We start from the raw sequence: 20,989 nt of genomic DNA on the forward strand, positions 1-20,989 counted from the left end.
AAAGCCCATTTTTCTTTTGAAAAAATAGGAAAAAATTGAAGTGTAAGATTGAAGAAAGTCTCATGGAGCCTTCTAGTGGGGGAGTTGGGAGGGGAAAGTACATGGGATTTAAGAAACCTTCCTCAACCCCAAGGTACCCTAGCATTTATAAAATTATGTAGGAATAACTCTGGATCCCTCTGCCAGCAATGAAGTGGTTAATCTGTCCATTCCCATCCTAAGCAGCAAAGAGCTAGAATTTCACACAAGGTTTGCGGGGAGGGGGAAGTGATGGCAGGGTTTGGAAGCTGCTGTTTTCTCAAGTATTTTCTTCGTGATTTTTATTCACTATTTGGTTGGGGGTGGGGTTCTTTTTTAACCTTGCTATTGTGAGCAACACAATGGAGGTCGTGGACTAGTCAAATACAGACTTCACATGATTGCAAGATAACCTCTCTCCATGTGTTTTTCTAGTGCTGCGTCACAGCGCTCGCCTAGAACATAATACACTTCTGCAGTTACCCGGTAATACATGAATCCATGATACTCCGGGAATAAATGGTGCAGCATAACCCCACACTCCACCTAACAACACCCGGGGTAGATATGACATTAGCATCACCCTAGTCCTCTCTGGCACCACACCCCTGGCAAACCTGCTCCCCTGTTGCTCTTGCTGAACACCACGTGTTTTTCTTCTGCTCCTGGCAACGTCCACACAGAGGATCAGGAGACCTGGGACCAGCCCTGTCCCGCTGCGCGCTCCAGACACAGCCCACAGGCATGAACCTGCCATTACCGCACCAGGGAAACGCATTGGAGGGTTTGGTGGGTGGGGGGTGGGAAGTACCATTGTTTCTTTGGGGGAGGGGGGGAAACGGACAGCGATGAGCAGCCGAGTGTTTCCCCCTGGATTGGTTTTGCCCCTGTTCCTCCTCCTCCCCCCTGCAGAGGCCCGGAGTGAGTCAGCCCGGCGGTATATAGCGCTGGGCGGGCGGGTCCTGTGTTTGCGGAGCAGTCGGTCCCATTGAGTCTCCTCTTCGGTATCTGCTTCGTCGCCGCCGTCGTGCACCATGCAGTGGCAGCCTATGGAGATTAACCCCGAGGTGAGCGGGTGCAGCGGGGAGAGGGGTTTGGATTAGGGCTGCCTGGAAGATCGGGGTGGGAGTGGCGCTGGGCCCCGGGTGACAGGAGGGGTGCAGGGCTGGGCGAATGGGGGGGCAGGGCTGCTGGGCGAAGACCTGGGTGGGGAGCAGGGCTGGGGGATGGGCGCGGCTGCTGGGGTCTCCTACTCTCTCTCATCCGCTTTGTCTTGCAGATGCTGAACAAAGTGAGTGGCCGGCGCCGGAGGAGCCGCGGGGCTGTCGGGCCGGAGCAGCAGGCGGGAGCCTCCCTCTATCCCCGCCGGGGTGGAGCCGGAGCGTGATGTCTCGGGGCGCGGCTGCCCCGTCACGCCTCCGCAGGGGGGCTGGGCGCGGCGCGCACTGCGGGGCCGCCACGGAGAGGCTGGGAGGGGGTTGCAGTCGGGGTGGGGCCGGGCGCCCCATCGAGCGCTGCCCGCCTCTGAGTCCGCCCCACGTGCGGGGCCGGGGCCGGGTCCTGGGCTCGGCGGCAGGTGGCGCTGCGGCCCCGCGGTTTGTGCTGTGTCACTGGCTGGAAGCGGGCCGGGGAGGGGCGGTCTGACCGCGGGTCCTGCCGTCGGGGCTGGCTCCCTTATGGCTGTACAGTGGGTGGGGCTGCCTGTGTTGGGATGTGGGGGGTGGGTCCCTGGGCTGGGGGCCCCTGCTTACCCCCACCCTTCCCTGATGAGCACCCAGCAGACTGGGTATCCCCTGCCTCATGTCTCTCCCTGCAGGTGCTGTCCCGGCTGGGAGTTGCCCCTGGCTGGCGCTTTGTGGATGTGCTGGGGTTTGAGGAAGACTTGCTGAGCTCAGTGCCCACCCCGGCCTGTGCCCTGCTCTTGCTCTTTCCTCTTACTGCCCAGGTAGGTCCCTGGGATGGGGAGGGGCAGTAGCTGCCATTTGTGCAGTGCTGTCCCTGTGCAGGGGAGACAGCCTGCTGAATCAGCAGGGGCCTTTGTTTTCCTTTTCATATCTGAGATTAGATCTACTATATAGGTGATACTAAACAGAAACCCCACTGATTCTCTTCCCTTGTGTGATGTCATGGGATACACAGGCTGCTTGGCACTGGCAGGTGGCCCACCCCAGGAGTCTTACTGTGATGTGTGGTAAACTAACACGGTGCAACACCTAAGTGTGCATTGCAATTAATGGATATTTTGTGCAAAGTCTAATGTTAAAATATGTTCTTCTGTGGGTCTCCTTACCTGATATTCTTTCTTTAAATTGACACTCCCTTAAATCTGCAGAAGCAGGCTTCTCTAACCCAGATACTTTCTTGACAAAACTAAGAAGGCAGACCTACTCAGACTTGTAGAAGAGAATGCTATGTCTCTTTCCCTACTCCAAAACTAAGATGGCAACGCTATCTGGCAGGTGGTACAACTGAACCAATAAATCACTTCCTACTAAATTCTCAGTCAGGAAATGGAAGCTCCAAGACCTGATATCCAGACTTCTGATCTGCATCTGTGTATTAGATAGACAATGAATTAGTTAATGTATGCATTCTTCAAGACAAGATCTGAATGGGGGGGTGTCATGCATCTGATGGAGTGAGTATTCACCCACGAAAGCTTATGCTCCAAAATGTCTGTTAGTCTATAAGGTGCCACAGGACTTATTTGTTTTCAGTTTACTATGTAAATTATGACACATGTAACTTACTTCACTTAGTATTAATTCATTCCTCAACTCAATCTGAATGTACTGGACTGAGGTAATACCTTGCTGTCACTGGGGCTTCCTCAGAAGACCTGTAATCTGCTTGACTACATGACTGTCTAATTAGAACAGTCTAGGGATTCTTCAAGGGAAGAATAGCTTTTAGAGCTACTGAAACAGTACTAGTTATCTCAAAGCTTACAAGTCAGAATACTGTATCAGTGTATTGGCACTTTGCTATTGTCTGAGTTGGCAGTAAGGGGGGCTACTCACTTGTAGTGGTTCTAATATGAATTCATACTTGACTAGAGGCTAATCTTGGATGCACAGTTAAAACCTCAAATTTACTAGAATGACAGTCAGTGGTCTTGACTATAACTGTATGCTAATTTAATAGCAAATAAGGAGCTGAAACTACTGGGAGCATGGGGGAGACATAATGATATTACTGGTCCTGTAGCTGTCTCAGCTACAGGTATCTTGAGGATGAGAATAGAGGAGGCAAATATAACCATTCCTTGTATGAGCAACATCTCTCCCACACTAATTGTCTCCAAATACATGAAATACAGCTGATTAGGGAAGCCAGCTACAAAAAATTCTGGCTCTAACTTAGCAAGCTCTTGAGTGGATTGGACAGTAATGAGTCCTTGGAACTTGATTTCTCATGCCAACTTTTGTATAGCTGATAGCCTAGAGGAAACAGCTATTAGGTGGAGTCCCATACTACAACTTGGCTCATGCACCACATATACATTATGCAGTACTAGACCAATGTCATCCTAGTACAAGTAAAATCATGTGGGTTTGTTCCAAAAAGGATGGCTTTCTGGCTACATTAGAAAGCATCAGAGGGGAAGTGATCTTCCACAACTGACTTTCCTGTTAGATGCTGCGATTTTTCTAGACGTTTTAAAATCCTTTACAAACTGATGTACATATTGTTTGCAGCATGAAAACTTCAGGAAAAAACAGATTGAAGAATTGAAGGGACAAGAAGTTAGTTCCAAAGTGTATTTTTTGAAACAGACGGTTGGCAATTCCTGTGGGACAATTGGCCTGATACATGCAGTTGCTAATAACCAAGATAAATTTGCATTTGGTGAGTATAAATATGGAACCATTTTCCTTTAAAAGGGAACTTCCTCATAGGCCACTCACTGATCTGCATACCCCAGACCCACTGTAGCTAAAGAGTTCTTACACTAGCTACTTAATTTATTATATTGCTAAGACTAGGTTTGAGAAGATCAGATCTAACTAGAGCTCTTCCCTTAACACTTCACTATAAAACTTGGACTTCAATGGCTTATGGTAGCTGCCCATAACTGAGTGACCTACACTCACTGCTACTTGAATAACAGAAGGGGAATATGCTAGTCTCAGAGGTTGGACAATAGTGTTTTCTATATTGAGTCTGACTCTTGGTACCTGAAGTGCTGGGAGAGTGATCTAAAGGGAGGTAATCAAATAGAAAATTGGATCTAATTAGCATAAGAATACACCTCTACCCCAATATAACATGACAGATAACACAGTAAAACAGTACTCGGTGGGACGGGGCAGTGCACTACAATGGATCAAAGCAAGTTTGATATAATGCGGTTTCACCTATAACACAGTAAGATTTTTCTTTGGCTCCTGAGGACAGTGTTACCTCAAGGTAGAGGTGTACCACTTGCCTGGGTTTACATATATCAAGGGCTGGGGATTTCTCTATATAGAAAAAGTTGACAAATTACTGGTGTCAAACACAAGCTTGTGAAGTTACTATACAAGTAACTTCTTGCTTAACAGGGTAGTTACGTTCCTGAAAAATGCAACTTAAGAGAAACAATGTTAAGCTAATCCAATTTCCCCATAAGAATTAATGTAAGTGGGGGGCAGGGGGGGAAAGCGGGGGGGGGGGGGTAGGTTCCAAGGAAACTTTTTCATCAGACAAACTATATTATAGATATAAACACTGTTTTAAACAATTTAATACTCATCATAGCTATGATTGTGAAGCTTGGTTGAGGTGGTGAAGTTAGAGGGTGGAAGAGGGAGGGATATTTCCTAGGGAATGCCTTGCTGCTAAATGATGAACTAGCACTCAGCTGAGCCATCAAGGCTTAACACATTGTTAATGCTGCCTCTCATCAAGGCATCACAAACAGGAGGGAGGGGAGACAGCATAGCAGACAGACCCACACCTTGGGGGGGAGGGGGGGGAGATGCACACTGCCCCTTTAAGTAAGCTGACCCCCTCTTAAGTGCATTTTCTTTTAAGTGGCTCAGGAAGCTGAGACAGTAGCTGCTGCCCCAAGCTCTGTCTCTCCCTCCATGTCCCCTCCCTGCTTTATATGGAGAAAGGGTAAGGGTGGGGGGAGAGACACCCTGACATTACTCCCCTCCAACAAGCAGGAGTCTCTGGGAGCAGCTCCAAGGCAGAGGGCAGGAGCAGCACATGGGGGAGGAGAGAGGGACACAGCTGAATTGCCAATTGGTGGTTTTTGGGGGGAAGGGGGGGCAGGAGGGAGAGCAAGCTGCCGGTCCACCCTGGTTCCAAGCCCCCACTAGCTAGCTCCAACAGGCTGTTCTTCCTGCAAGCAGTGGAGAAAGCAGGCAGCTGCCAAATGACATTAGAAGGGAGCATTGCACAGTTTTAAAGGAGCATGTTCCCTAATTGATCAGCAACAAAACAATGTTAACTGGGATGACTTTAAGTGAAGAGTTACTGTATCTCTTGCATGATAAATCTAGAGCAATGAAATGTACCTTTGCTGGCACCTGTGAGGCTCTCTAGCAAAAAGCTGCTTGGTTTAGCTATTGTCTTAGAATGATAAACTGTAGGGATACCCAGTATGGTAGGGTGGCACCCACTATTCATTTCAAGAAAACCTGGCATGGCTAATAACTAGAATACCTACTCATTCACTCCTGCTCACCTAAACTTAGTCAGGAAAGTGACTGTAAAATAGTAGTCTTTCAAATTGATGGAGCTACTCATGTTGGGGTATCTCTGTTGAAGGGGGTTATCTGAGTAGTTAAGCAACCAAGGAGCTGGATTGTAAACTGGCTCATGCACCAGACTGCTCAGTTAAGCACACAGAAATTCTGTCCCCTTTAAAGAAATGGGTTCTACTGGGACACTAGAAGCAGGCAGAGTTGTGGGGGGGCTTTTTTTTTTCTCTTGACTTCATGAAGTCAGAGCCTCAAACACCACAGAACTCAATAGTATCAAACTGGGAATTAGAATAAACACTCTAACTGCTCAGTCCAGAATTAATCTGGAAGCCCTTTTGTGGGGCAGGGGGAAAGGGAGTAGAAAACCACCAGGTGTTTAGGGTTAACATTCCAAATATAATGGTGCTCAGTCACTTATCAAATGCAGTAGTATCTGATGACATGTGCTGACTCTCATTCCATGGCCTTGACCTAAAATTAATTCAAGTTTAGAATTTAGGTATGTTGTGATACTTCAGTAAGTACTGAAGGTAGCATGAATTTCTAAAACTGAGTGTACTGGGCAGCCTAGATACATAGTTTACAGATATGAATATACATACTATAGAATGTTACACAAACATAACTTGAGTTGGACTCACTCATAACCTATATATGAAAACATTCATTGTCTAACCATGGCAAACTCTTGCACAGATGATGGATCAGCCCTGAAGAAGTTCCTCAAGGAAACAGCTGATCTCTCTCCTGCAGAGAGAGCAAAACATCTTGAAAATAACAAGGTATGAGAATTACTGGATTGGGAAAGTCTTATTGCAATTAATATTTGGGGTGTATTAATCTGTATCTACTTTCTCTTCAGGCTATTCAGGAAGTCCATAATGCTGTTGCACAAGAAGGCCAATGTCAAGTAAGCTTCGCACATGAGACTTAGTTTATGATGATAGGTACTACAGTGCTGTATCTCTCTATTCCTACAGCTAATAGGTGGGAAAGGGAGAGATTCTTTGGATCATGGTCTTGCTCTAGCTTGACAGCACTGCGTTATACCATTCCTTCCATTAAAAAAGGCAAATAGGGAAGTAACAGAACTCCTTTCACAAGTCTGAATAAAACTTTTAGAAGCTCCTTATTGCCCAAATGCCTCTTGGACTAAGTTACTTAGAGGACTTCAGAAAACTTCCTCTGTCTGATTTTTGATGTTTACAAAAACTGCCATCCTTGAGCAAGTCTGGGAGGAGCTGAGCCTTAGTCCTATTGCTGACTTGGGCTACTAGGCTATTACATGACCTTCAGATGACTTGCTTATCTCCTTTTTTTCTAGTCCCTGTCTATAAAATAAAGAGAATTTGTTACATTTAGGTATTAAAAACCTGTATTTCACAAATTCAGAGCAAGATCCAGATTCTCCAACAAACTGGAGCCCAAAGTAATTGACTTCATAGATTAGTTTGCTATTAGATACAGCTACACCATCTTACTGATTCTGTCTTCTCTCTCTCCAGGTAGAGGAGGATAAAGTGAACTTCCATTTTATCCTGTTTGTCAATGTGGATGGACACCTGTATGAATTGGGTAGGGTTATATAAATCTGTATTTGGAGTAGGCTGATGTAGCTAGGTATTTAACTGTGGCTTTACTTCATGGTGAAAATTAAGCTTGTTTGTAATCAGCACATGGGCCTCTAAGTTGCTTACTAGGTAAATCCCCTATGCAACCCCTTCTGACTAGAAATATCCTGAAACCAGTATCTGAGAGCGGTCTTTTCTGCTCTCCTTCCCAAACAGCTAGACTCTCAATGTTTCAGGCTCTCTAGATCACAGCATTTCTCAAATGCAGCCACCAGAGGCTTTTCTTGCAGCTCCTGGGCTGTGACTGGGGGAGGGAAGCAGTAGCCCCTCTCCCAGGGGCACCAGCAGGGGTTGGGCCCTACCCCCCCTCCAGAGACACACGTTGGTGGTGCAGGCAGCTGTTGAATTCCCCACTTTCCTGGGGGATGGGCTTCAGGCTTCATCCACCCAGTTCCAGGCTCACCACCCACACCATCGTCCCTGTACCCCATGGCCTCCCTGCCCACCTCTCTATCCAGGGCTTAATTTGTCCCAGGACTTGCCTGGGGCTGAGTATGTCTGCCGTGACAAGTGATATTAACAAACATACAAATCACTTTTTGTAGCGTGTGTGTGTTAAGCACCTTATGTGTTTCTGTTTTCTGTAGTGGACATAAAGAGTAGAGACCACTACCTTTTTTATTGCTGAGTCTGAAAACCCCTATATAGACTGCAATGATTTGGACATGTGTATGTGCATATTTTGGTTTTCCTAAAGTTAATTACCTATTTTAGGAAAAATTGTCAGTGTGGCAACCAGCAAGAGTTGGTGACCACACTCTGAGGCCACCAAAACATGAGTATTATCCTAGAGCAAGGGGCAACAAATTTTGCCTCCTTCAATTCCATGTTGTGGCCACACTTTACTGACCTTACCAATAAAGAGTCTTGCTCTGCTATCCTAGCGCCTGAATGATTAGGAGGTGTGGGTTCAGGAAGCAGCTGTGTACAAACACACCAAAATCAGACCGCATAGAACTAATGTTTACTTGACAGCACTTTTTTTTTTTTAATGAGGTTGTTTCTTTATAGATGGACGCATGCCATTCCCTGTAAATCATGGAGAAAGTTCAGATGACTTGCTATTGAAGGTAGGCTCAGTTACTTCAGTTATGAGTTCATAGTGTCTATGGATCTGGGGGATTCTAAAGCTGCATCTTTGCAGCATGCCTTCTTGAGCCAATTGCAGTTGGTCTGCTAGCACAGCAGTCACTTGGCTTGAAAAGCCTCAAACAGTATCACTAGCTGCTAGATAGCATAGTAAGCAGGTGCTACAGGGCTAGGTTCAAAACAGTCTCTAGCTATCAAATACCCTTGGCTTAACAAGGATGGCACACAGATTCAGGTTCTTATGATTAACTTTTTGGAATATATTGCATACTGGCTGTTTGTTACTGCAGCCTATAGGAGTACTAAATAAGAACTCTTCTCTTTAAGGGTTCTGCCAAGATCTGCAGACAGTTCACAGAACGTGAGAGAGGAGAAGTTCGCTTTTCTGCTGTGGCTCTCTGTAAGTCTGCCTGAGATGCTGAAGAGGGAGTTGAAGGAAGGCAGTCTAATAGCACATCCAGTAAATGCCGTTTCAATCTTTCATTGCTTCAGTGCTTGTTAAATCCAATCCCCAGCTGGTTTGGCCAGTTTAAACAGTTCTGCAGAACTACTTCCACCTCCAGTATACACAAACATCAGAAGAGTTTAAGAGAAATAAGTTCAGACTCTACGTTGAACTGTTCTGACAACTGTCTTTGGACTCTTAGGCCCTGATTTTTCACGTGTTCAGTAAAAAATGCTTTACATGGCTTGTTTAACCTGTGCCTATAAGTTAAGCTGTTTGTGATTTCCTGTACTTAATAGGATAAATAAACTCTTCTGCTGTTAAAGTGACTAGATTAGTCTTTCAATGTGGATCTTCATACCAGCAGAGTTAACAGTAACATGACTGTACACCCAAAGTAGGCCTCATAAGGGTGTTAATCACCAGAGGGCAATGAGACATAATAGATAAAATAGCACTTAAAACAAGAACAGGAACTGGAGGCCCAAAGCATAGGTAACAATGATCTAACACTTAAGTTAGTGGCCCAAAACTAGGACCTATAGGGATAGAATATCCATTTTAGAGCTGCTCTCTAAATTTTTATTCTGTGCTCTAAAACATCCATCTGTTCTTAATCACTACTGGATATGCAGGTCTCTTGGCAAACAGATGAAATACCTCATAAGGTAATGAGGGCACAGTAATTCTGTATTGACTGACTAGGCTATGTCCACACTCACATTTATGTCAGTGTAACTGTGTTGCTTAGGGGTATGCTTAAAAAAAAAAAAGCCCCCACCCCAGTGACATAAGTTACACCAACCCAAGCATTGGTGTGGATAGCACTGTTAATTAGAGAGCTCCTGCTGACATAGCTACTTCAGCTCACAGGAGTTGAAGTAATTAGGCTGATAGGAAAGCTCTAATCCAGGAAGGCAGGCTTGTTCATTTCACAGCCCCCTTCCCCACTTTTTTTGAACACTTAAGAATTCTAGACCAAGTTTCCCTTAAAGGAGATGGGGATTTGATCAGACTGTTACAATGCTATTTGCTGTTCATCTTTCTGTGGAGTCCATCTTAAGCTTTTTGTGCACTTGCAACCTCTTCCTAGGAAGTGAGTACCTCTGGCTACTGGACTTACTTTAAAGTGATCCATGATGTTCACTTCATTTTAAAAATTTACTTTCCATCTGAGTGTATAACAACATCATGTTCTGCCAGGTATTACTGGCAACTTCTGGTAGGTGGAGAGAAGCAGGTGCTATCTTCAGGGAAATCCCCCATAATTTCCTTTCATAGGATATGAACCATCCTTTCTGCCTCTGTGCCATGCCTTCTAACTGAGTGACTCATGCTGCCTAGCAACACATCTGTATGAGGGAAGCTGCATGCAGTGTGAACACAGAAGAATTCCAGGAGCACACAACCCCCAGATGGAGCAGGGAAAGGAGGAGGAAGTATAGAGCCAGGCCACCATCTAGTGTACCTGTAGGAGCATGCTTTTATCCCCACTCCAAGTTTTATTAGTGCAACAGATCTGTTCCATAAGTTTGTTTACATATATAAAAAAATAAAAGTTGTGTAGTTGAGTGCAGTATTTCTGGCTGAGCCACAATCCTTCTCTCGAAGGCTAGACACCTCAGTCTAGCAGCTACATGGCAAAACACAACTAGTATCCTTACATTATTTTAAATAGCAGGGAAGTTTAGGTGTGGTTTTTTAACATCTAGTAGTGGTGACCTCAAGGCTAATCTCAACTAAGCTGCTAATACTACATATGTACCAGCTGTCCTGTTTTTTGGTTGGTACTGTCCAGGGTTTTGAACTCACTTTTGGGCACAAATCCAGTCAATGAGGGGGGCTGTTACAAAAGTTTTTTTGTATTTGGCCTTCTGCCTGTGGGAGCTTCTGTGTAAAGCAGGTGAGAGGTCTATAACTTTCTCCCCAGCCCTATCTCAGCTACTTCTCTCCAGTGCAATCTCAGAGAATAAAGACAAGGAGAGCAGGCTGCCACTGAATGAAAAAGTGAAAGGAGAGGGTTAACTTCTTTCCTTCCATTAACCCAGATGACATACCGTGGAGCTGAGGCTAATGTAGCAGAGACCTGGGCCAAGCAAATTAGAATGAGTGTGGAAAGGAGGACAAGAGGCCGTGAGGCAGGGGAAGATGCAAGCAAACTTTGGGCACACAAACAAAAGGCAGGAGAGCTGAGGGCTTCCATAGCTATAGAAAGGAAATGCTGCTAGAGAAGGAAAACAAATGTATTGCCCTTTGCCCTCCAAAAAACACTGCCAGTAGTCTGCTACCTCCCTTGCATCCTGCACACACACAAGACAAGTGTAGGAAGAAGAGTGGTTCAGGATGGGGAAGATTATAGGACCTTTGGGGATCATATTTGCAAATAAACATCCCAAATTTCAGATAACTATCTGAATGCCAAACCTGTAGATGCTCTAAGAGTAATCATTATTTGTAACAAATACCTAGCTCTTTAAATAAGTGCTGTATAATTGTTTGTGTTGATGTAGTTTGTGGTCCCTTTGTGTGAGGGGCTGTACAAATACAGCCTCTGCCCTGAAGGATATGAGCATATGCAGGGTCAAAGGTAAAACAGGAATAGACAGACAGCAAGTAGACAACATGCTTGAGGTCATGTTAGATGCATGAGGAGTTAAGAGTTTTTTTTGTTTTCAAACTGTTTTACCCTTTTACTACTTGGTATCTAATTTAATCCTTTTACATTTTAGCAAGGGGGCCTGGAGCCTATGGTATTTTTATTGAATGTTACCAGTCAAATACAATGCATTTATTAGTTGCACCAACAGATACTTTTAGAAAGCAACTCAATTTCAGTGTTTCTATTTTAATCACAATCTGCTTGAAAGCAGACTTATTCTGTTTCTTGTCTTTTCAAATTTTGTTCTACCTGTATCTTTTTTTTTTTTTTTTTTTAAATTTAATTATCTTGGCAAAAAACTTGACATTGATTTGGCTGCTGCACTAAGACTGCAGTCTATCATGCTGACCAGTATTGCTTCATTGTTTACTTTTACTCCCACCCCAGCCTGGCTGTAGCGAGCTCTCTCCTGTTTTATTACTTAGTTTTTAAACTTTAGGGGTAGGAACTGTCTTTTGTTCTGTGTTTGCACAGTCCCTATCACAGTGGGGTCTGGGTTTATGACTGGGTCTCCTACATGCTACGCTAACATAATTAATAGTAATCCTCTTTTTTTTTTTTTTTTTTTTAATCTGCTCCCTCCAGATTAAACTCTCCCCTCTTGTCCCTGCGTGCCCTTAGCTGACCTGGGACGGTGCATAATTTGCCCTTATCCTGTTGCTCACCTTCCCTATCTCCCTTCCATCCAAATTTCCCTTTGTGGGTGGGTAAGTTACAGGAAAGAGCAGATACCATCAATGTTCCCAAAGATCAAGTAACTTTTGCTGCCCTCCCCATTCTGCCTCTCCAGCTCACCCAGTGTCTCTGCGATTAGTTATTCTTGCTCTTGCTTTCCAGCGTGGGAAGCATCTCACTAGATAAATGAATTAAGAGATTCCTGTTAATTGAAAATTCACCAAAATTCATAGGGCTTTAGAGCTAGCATAGCAGACCTGAGATGTCCTGCTTATTTGTTCTAAATGTTGTGTACCACCAAGCCTTGTAGTTAAGGCACATCATAAAAATAAAAGCCATCACACCACAGTTGTTAATGTAAAGAATTAGAAATAATATTTGTATATTAATGCCACAAGGAACCATTTAATAAGCACATGTGCAAGTTTATCTTTAGTATGGCATATTACCCGTGTCGTGTTAAAATGTCAGCATTGTGCAGTTATTGTATGAGAGCTTAAAACAGGAAAGAGGTTAGGTTATAGCCACTCCTTTTGTTAGTGGTGGTTTGCTGTCAGTGTTGGCTTGACAGCAGTAATAAAGCTGGTCAGTAGATGGCAGCATTGGGAAACTTACAGCAGCATGTAGCAAGCCTTGACCTAAGACCCTGAGCCAGCTGCACTGTAAGCAGATGAGTAGTCCTGTTGCCTTCAATGGGACTACTCACAGCCTTAAGTGCACTTATGATTTAGGGCCCTCCATGAACATACTATCCTTAACTTAGGTAAAGGTTAACTCATTTGTAGGGCCTGGTGCAATGCCTGGACAAAGCTTTGGATGAGGTTCTTACTTTATCTACCCTAGGCATAGAGTTGCACCTGCCCTCAGTTCAGTCTATAATATTACATAATGTCCATACTGCAATTGCTAGCTAAAATTGGACTATGTCTTTTGAGAATAAAGGGAGCAGAGAAGTAAGGGGGGGACCATGGCAGCATGCAGCCTTTGGCACACAGACAAGTTTTGCTTGGCACATAAACATAGAAATATGCAAGAAAGAAATCATCTGAAAAATGGAAATTAGGTTTGGTTTTTTGCCATTTTAAAAATTTTCTCTGCTGTATTTGAAATCACAATTGTTCCATGTCTCTAACCTTTAACAGGTCTTGTGCACTGTTGTTTCCTTATCTTGTTCCTCTCATCACTCTCCTCCCTCCCAGACTTTTTGACACATCATATGCACCCGCTGAGGACATGAACAGAGATTTTTTTCTCCCAGTAGCTGCATGCCTGATTAGCTTTAGCCCTGTTTGCTAGCTCTAGCCATCTGCATGCGAAACCATCTTGCTCAGGATAGGTTAGTTGTGGAAGTTGAATGAGAATAAAAATACTTTGGGAAGGGTTTCTTTGTACCCTGACCGTAGGAATTAAAATATCATTCATGTGGTGGTGGTTTGTTTCATTTTTCATTCTTGTGTGTAAAGATTTAGATGGCCACTAGATAACTGCAACACTTACAACTATCACTTCTACATCAACCAGACTCCTTGCAGGAGTGGATTTAACTGTCCACATTTATTGACCAGCCCCCTGGCAGTCTGTTATAATAGAGGGCTGAAATGCTGCTACCATGGTGCAGCCAGTTGAACTACACCTTGTACTCCTGAAACTGGGGCAGTTGCTCTGTTGTCTCTCTTCCTCCCCATACTGCCTCTTGCTGCACCCTCTTGGGTGCTGTTTTTCCATTTGGACCTGCTGTAAGACTGGCAGCAGCTGCTTCCAGGAACAGACCCTCCAGGAGAGGCCTGTGGATCTTCCCAAAGATAAAGGGGTTCTGTCTGGAGAGGAGCTCCTGCTTGGAGGAGGAGATATGAGGGTAATCCTTCTGGAGGTCCAAAAATTGAGGTAAGGAGAGTCCTCCCTGAGAAGGGGAAATCCTGTGGGAGATGGCAGGAGAAGGAGGTGCAAGACAAGGGAGAGCATGCTTGGTAAGGGAAATAGGATTCACTCTTCTTCCTATCAGGAGTGGGGAGGGAGAAGAGATGGGGAGCCATGCCTCTTGCTGCTACAGCTTTGCTTCCTCCACCCATCTTTCCAATGGCCCTGCATTCATCCTATGAACATCACACCATGACTCAACATTAGGCTCCCCAGTTCATTAAAGGGTAACCATGCAACAGAAATCTGGTTCAAGACAGAGTCCAGCATACAAATGAAAATGTGAGCAACTTAGAAATTATTTGCTTGTGTCATTTTGTTTAGATGAGAGTAGCAACATGTTTGATAGCATTAGAGCTTATGAAAGGAAGCTGGAAATATTCAAGAAAGACTTGGACGGGGAAAGCTAAATTACTTCCGTTTGTTGAGGAAACATCTGGAAAACTCAGCTGCTTTCATGGACAATGCTGGCACCAGCAAAGAAATGTACCAACCATATTTTGATATACAGAGGAAGTCAAGGGAAATGTTTTCAGAAAGTTCTAGCAGACAAGTTAGAAATTAGGGGTCATTGATGTATGAGCAGCCATGATGAAACGTTTCATAGAAGGAATTACAGACGCTATGCAGTAACTGCTCAGTCAGTAAGGGTATTATGTGAGTTAAAGGTCTTTAGCTGGACTATTAGACATTTCTCAGCTTCCTTGGTATTGCAGAGTTGGAGAACACAAATAGGGTTAATAGCCAGGCCTTGGACTAGGGATTTCCCAGGTGTAAAGTGCAGGTGCTGAAGGGGGAAAAGCAGCACAGAATGTGTTTTAAGCAGCTGGATTTATTTGAGTTCTGTGGGAGTCCTGGACAGAGACTCCAGGCAGCTGCTCTGGGCACAGACTAGTGGGGCCCGACCTGAGACTTCAGCAGGTTATGTGCAGTTTTTTTCCACTGTTGGTTAAGGAAACATGACTTGTGCACATTTTGTAAATAAACTACACAGATGCCACAAAATACTAGCTCTAAATCTTTGATTTCTACTCCAAGCAGGATATTGTCCTGCAAGGCCTCAACACCTTGTACTGCCCAGCAGTATGAAAATACAATAAAATACAAGCCTAGGGTTAAACAGCTGCCTTTCAAAATTCAGCAGCAAATCCCCCCGCTGCACTACAATATGCCATATAAGAGTGAGCACTTCTTTTGTAATTTCTTGGTGCGAATATGAAAAAGGTTTGCCATTACTGGAATAGGGGCTAGTGCACCTATATATATATATAATAAAACCACCTCTCTCTAACATTGTGGTCATGGCCATGGATATAGTGTGAATGGAAATGTTTATGGTTCTTGGAATAATGTTCTCCTTTCCTGAGGTTATATGGTTTATTACTCTCCTCCTGCCTCAACCCCCCTTGTCTCCCATCTGACCTATCTCTTTCTAATGCACAAAGAATCAATCCTTCTGCCTGATACACTTTTGCATTGTCCCCTGAAGAAGCCTGTAGTGTTAACAGCATACATTTCTTCTCCACACCCTATAGAGATTGTGAGTATCATAGTCATGCCACTACCTCTCCATAGAATAGAGAAAACAGAGTTTGGGACTCAGTTTTGGCTTCTCTGTATGAAAGAAAAGCATTCTGTCAACGAACCACTGAGCTAACTAACAATAGCAACTTTTTAAGAGATGACTGGCACAGCCAATATCTATTGTTATCATACATTGCTGTAAAAAGTAATGCAAGCACTTTAATGTATTAATTACTGCAAACTCCTGTCATCTAATCTGTTTTATGAACACTTGGCCAGGTTACGTAATTATGGTTCTTCTTCAAGTGATTGCTCATGTGCATTCCACAATAGGTATGCGTGCTTGCCCCATGCACTGGTGCCGGAAGTTTTTCTCCTAGCAGTACCCATAGGGGAGCGCCCCTGGCGATCCCTGGAGTGGTGCCTCTATGGCGCAGTATAAGGGGCACTGTGTGCTCCCCCCACCCTCAATTCCTTCTTGCTGCCAGTGAAGGTGCATCGGACCTGCTCTGCTCCAGCTTGACTGCAGCTTTCCTCTTGAACTCTTGTTCATTCACAGTTAGTTAGTACCTGTAGTTAAAGTACTTTAGTGCACCCAGGTTAGGGCATGCCCCGTGCGCTGGGCTTTAAGTCGTGCAACACTTGCAGGCGGCCGATGCCTGTGAGTGATCTGCACACGGACTCTTTACGCTGTTTGGGGGGAACCCATCTCAGCGATCTCTGCAAGACTTGTGGATCCTTCAAGCCTCGGACCAAGAAAGAAAGGGACATTTGGCTCCAAGCCATTCGGATGGAGTCAGCGTTGACCCCGACTCCAATGCGCCGCTCCAAGTCGGCACCAAGTATTGCGGCATCAGTGCACGGCACCAGTCGGCACCGCTCCCCATCTGCTGGGCATGCCAAAAAGGCTAAGAGGTCTTCTCTGCTGAGACACTGGAGCAAGACCGGGGGAGAGACTAGACTCACACTGGGCAGTTCTCAATCCCCATCGGCCTCCAGGCCTCCAACTCAGCCTGGCCCACTCGGCGCCAACCTCCCTGGATGTCCAGGTGCCCTCCACACTGGAAGCCCTGCAAACGGCCCAGGACGTTATGTCTCTGCCGGTAGTAGGGGCACCGCCACCATTGGCTCCCCAGTCCAGAGGCAAGCCACCGCTTGGAACGCCGCAGTTGCCACTGTTCACGGTCTAGGGAATATTCCCGACACCATTCACTGCTCAGCAACTGCCCCGTGCTCAGTCCGCGTTGGTCCCCATCGAGCCCCACCAGGTTGTCTGGCTGGGTTCCGACTAACAGGAGTTCTAGGCACCGCTTCACCTCGAGGGGTGCGGGCCCAGTTGAGACCGGAACAAACGGCACCGGAGGTCCTCATCTCTGAGAGGCTACTGTAGCCTGTCGCAATACGGGCGTCAATGCCGTTCCCGTTCTTCATCTCGCTACAGGATCCTGCCGCGGCACCGTTCTCACAGTCCCAGGCATCGATTGCTGGCACCTCGCTGTCGTGGATTCGCCCGCTGGAGTCAATCACGGAGCAGCTGCTACCGACGGTACTCCGGCTCCTCCACGCCGGGATCACAGTCTCGTGGTCGGCACTGTTCCTTATGCCACCGCTCCACCCGGTCCCGGAACAGCGGCAGGATTGTATGCCAGCCTGGCCTTCCTTCGTAGCCGTCAGTTGATGGGACAGGCTAGTCAGGCTGAACAGCCTGCGCCGCTGATGCCACAGCAGGTGCAATGGTACCAAGTACCGTGGCCAACACCGTGGTACCAATGGGGCCCGTGTCCCCCAACGTGGCTCCCGGTGGTGGCTCGCTCAGTGGCTGAAGCCTCAGAAAGACTGTCGGCCTCTCTATCGCAGTCTCCTAGGAAGGGGTCGGTGGGGCGTTCATCTCCGGTTCCGCGCGCGGTGGGTGACCAAGTGGTGGGACCTCCAATACCAATGGGTACGCAGAGTACTGCATCCCCATCCTCATCCTCTTCTGATGAGGCGAATACGCCCCCCCCCCTCCACCTATTCCGCTGGAGGACTCTAAGGCCCACCAAGAACTGTTGAAAAGGCTGGCATCGAGCCTCAACCTTCAGGCCGGGAGGTGGAGGAACCCTCGGACTCCCTCTTCAACGTTCTCTTGGCCTCGGCACCAGGCAGGGTGGCCCTCCCACTCCACGAAGGGGTGTCAAAAATTTCGGACACCTTGTAGTAAATCCCGGCTTCCTTGCCCCCCATCTCTAAGAGGGTGGAACGGAAGTACTTTGTGCCCGCCAGGGAGCATGAATACCTGTACACCCACCCTGCCCCCAACTTCCTGGTGGTCGAGTCGATCAATCACAGGGAGAGGCAGGGTCAACCAGCCCCTACTCCAAAAAATAAAGACTCAAGAAGGCTGGACTTATTCGGGAGAAAGGTTTATTCATCCTAGAGTTTCCAGTTGAGGGTGGCAAACCATCAGGCCCTCCTGGGGCGGTATGAGTTCAATTTGTGGGGCTCTCTGCCTAAATTCAAGGATTCCCTCCAGGAGTGTGACAAGAAGGAGTTGAAAGCTCTGGTGGAGGAGGGTATAACGGCTGCCAGGGCAACCCCAGGCAGCGTCGGATGCTGCGGATACTACGGCTGCAAGGTCTATGGCCTCTGCGGCGTCCACGAGGAGGGTGTCGTAGCTCCTGCTGTCCAGCAAGGCATAGAACTCCTTGCAGGACCTTCCGTTCGAAGGCAAGGCCTTGTTTGTGGAACAGAGGGATGTGAAATTGCACAGCCAGTAAGATTCCCGCACAACACTTAAGACACTTGGCGTCTGTGTCCCGGTTCCGGCCAGAACCAAGTTTAAGCCTCAGCAGGCTCCCACCCAGGCCACCCACTCTAAATATGAGCCCCCTTATAAAAAGTCACAGGACTATAAGAAACGCCCACAGAGGCAGTCCCGGTCTGCCCCCCAGCCTGGGCCTTCCAAGGGCAAACAGATGGGGAAATGTCAATTTTGACATGATGCCTGGGGACGACTTACCAGTTCATACCAGTTTACTTCTACCCCGCCCAGCCACCCGTGGTCCCCATCTCTCCTGGGGGATCCCTCTCATGAGGCCCTGCTCGAGCAGGACGTGGGGCGGCTCCTTGGCTTAGGAGCGGTGGAAGTGGTGCCAGCGGAGTTCAAACACAAGGGGTACTACTCCCGCTATTTCCTTAGCTCGAAGGACAATAGGGGGGCTCAGGCCCATCCTGGACATGCGAGGCCTGAACCAGTACATGGTAAAGTTCAAGTTTCGCATGGTCTCTCTGACCTCCATCATCCACTCCTGGAATCCCGGGGGACTGGTACACTACCCTCGTTCTGCAGGATTCCACATTCATATATTCGAGGGACACGGGCATTTCCTCCATTTCACGGTTGGGCAGGAACACTACCAATTTACGGTCCTCCCGTTTGGCCTGTCCACTGCTCCCAGGGTATTCACAGAGTGCATGTCTGTGGTGGCGGCCTACCTCAGACGTCATAGGGGAAGATCTGAACCCCATCTCAACGACTGGCTGGTCAAGGGCAGCTCCAGATCACAGGTGCGGGATCACGTGGTGCTTCTCCTGTCCATGTGCGCCACCCTGGGTCTGTTGGTAAACAACACCAAGTCCACGTTAGTCCCGGTGCACTGCATAGAGTTTATCGGGGCAGTCTTGGACGTGACATCGGCCAGGGCCTCCCTCCCACCGGACTGATTCAAGACCCTGAAAGGGCTCATCGACACAGTCACAAGGTTCCCCGTGACCACAGCCAGAGCGTGCCTCCAGCTCCTGGGTCACATGTTGGCGTGCACATATGTGGTTTGCTACGCCAGTCTCAAGATGAGGCCCCTCCAGTTCTGGTTGGCCTCAGTGTTCTTCCACTCCAGAGACGGGATGGACAAAGTCCTCACCGTGCCTGAACCGGTGATCACCTCCCTGCAATGGTGGTCCTCCCTGGGGAACATGCTCCACGGGGTCCCATTCAGGAGCACACCCCCATCGGTGGAGCTGGTGTCCAATGCGTCAGACCTGGGGTGGGGATCCCATGTGGGGAACGTTCAGCCCCAAGGTCTGTGGTCCGCGCAGGACCTTGCCCTGCATATGAACATCAAGGAGTTCAGGGTGGTCCATCTGGCTTGCGTGGCCTTCCACTCGGATCTAGAGGGCAGAGTGGTCAGGGTTCTCATGGACAACACAGCCTCGATGTTTTACATCAACAGGCAAGGTGGGGCCTGTTCCTCTGTCAGGAAGCCCTCAGGCTGTGGAACTTCTGTATAGCCCACGATATTTGCCTACAAGCCCACCACTTACTGGGCACCCAGAACTCGCGGGCGGATCGCCTGAGCTGAGACTTCTCCTGTCAACATGAGTGGTCACTACACCCAGCGGTGGTGCACAGGATTTTCCAAAAGTGGGGCACTCCCCAGGTGGACCTGTTCACGACACGGCAGAATGGCCGGGTCCTCGCTTCTGCTCCAGGGGTGGGTTGGCGCGGGCACCATCTCAGATGCCTTCCTCCTATCCTGGTTGGGCCAGCTTCTCTATGCCTTCCCCCCGATCCTGCTTATCTGCAAGGTCTTGGAGAAGATAAAAATGGACAGGGCCCGGGTCCTCCTGATTGCCCTGGCATGGCCCAGGCAACATTGGTACAGGACTCTCATGAGCCTGACAGTTGCCCTGCCGTGGCCGTTACCGTCCCGCCCGGACCTGCTCTCCCAGGACCAGGGCCACCTCCACCCCAACCTAGCAGAACTCCACCTTATGGCGTGGCTGCTCAGTGGTTAAGCTGGGAGGAAAGGACGTGCTCGGAAAGAGTTCAGCGCGTCCTCCTGGAAAGCAGATGGCCCTCCACATATCGGGCCTACCTGGCAAAGTGGTCTCGGTTTTCACGGTGGGCAGCTGATCTGGGTGTGTGGACCGTTGCTGCCCCGATTCAGCTCATTTTAGACTACCTCCTTCACCTTAGAGCCCAGGGCCTAGCACCATCGTCCGTCAAGGTGCACTTAGCGGCCATATCGGCCTTCCACCTGCCACAGGGCCACACAGTATTCTCTCATGCTATGACTGGACAATTCCTCAAGGCATTGGATCGTCTTTTCCCGTATGTTAGGCCCCCAGTCCTGCAGTTGGACCTGAACTTGCTGCTGGCCTGGTTGATGGATCCCCTGTTTGAGCTGCTAGCCACATGGTCCTGGTCGCACCGCTCATGGAAAGTAGCCGTCCTGGTGGCGATCACGTCAGCTAGACGGGTCTCGGAGCTCAGGGCCCTGACCTCCGAGCCCCCGTACACAGTGTTCCACAAGGATAAGGTCCAGCTCCAGCCTCATCCTTCATTCCTCCCCAAGGTGGT

The 20,989-nt window shown here is 47.6% G+C and overlaps 1 protein-coding gene across 1 annotated transcript; it reads left to right on the plus strand.

Annotated features, from left to right (window-relative positions):
- The first annotated feature begins 949 nt into the window (after positions 1-949).
- Positions 950-9,205, plus strand: UCHL1 (ubiquitin C-terminal hydrolase L1). The gene is made up of 9 exons (XM_054030911.1): positions 950-1,085; positions 1,298-1,309; positions 1,835-1,963; positions 3,717-3,867; positions 6,408-6,493; positions 6,574-6,621; positions 7,217-7,286; positions 8,354-8,412; positions 8,759-9,205. The coding sequence occupies exons 1-9, from the start codon at positions 1,053-1,055 to the stop codon at positions 8,843-8,845; spliced, it is 675 nt and encodes a 224-aa protein (XP_053886886.1). The 5' UTR covers positions 950-1,052; the 3' UTR covers positions 8,846-9,205.
- Positions 9,206-20,989: the final 11,784 nt, after the last annotated feature.

Source organism: Malaclemys terrapin, chromosome 5, assembly GCF_027887155.1.
Source record: "Malaclemys terrapin pileata isolate rMalTer1 chromosome 5, rMalTer1.hap1, whole genome shotgun sequence".
NCBI lineage: Eukaryota > Metazoa > Chordata > Testudines > Emydidae > Malaclemys > Malaclemys terrapin.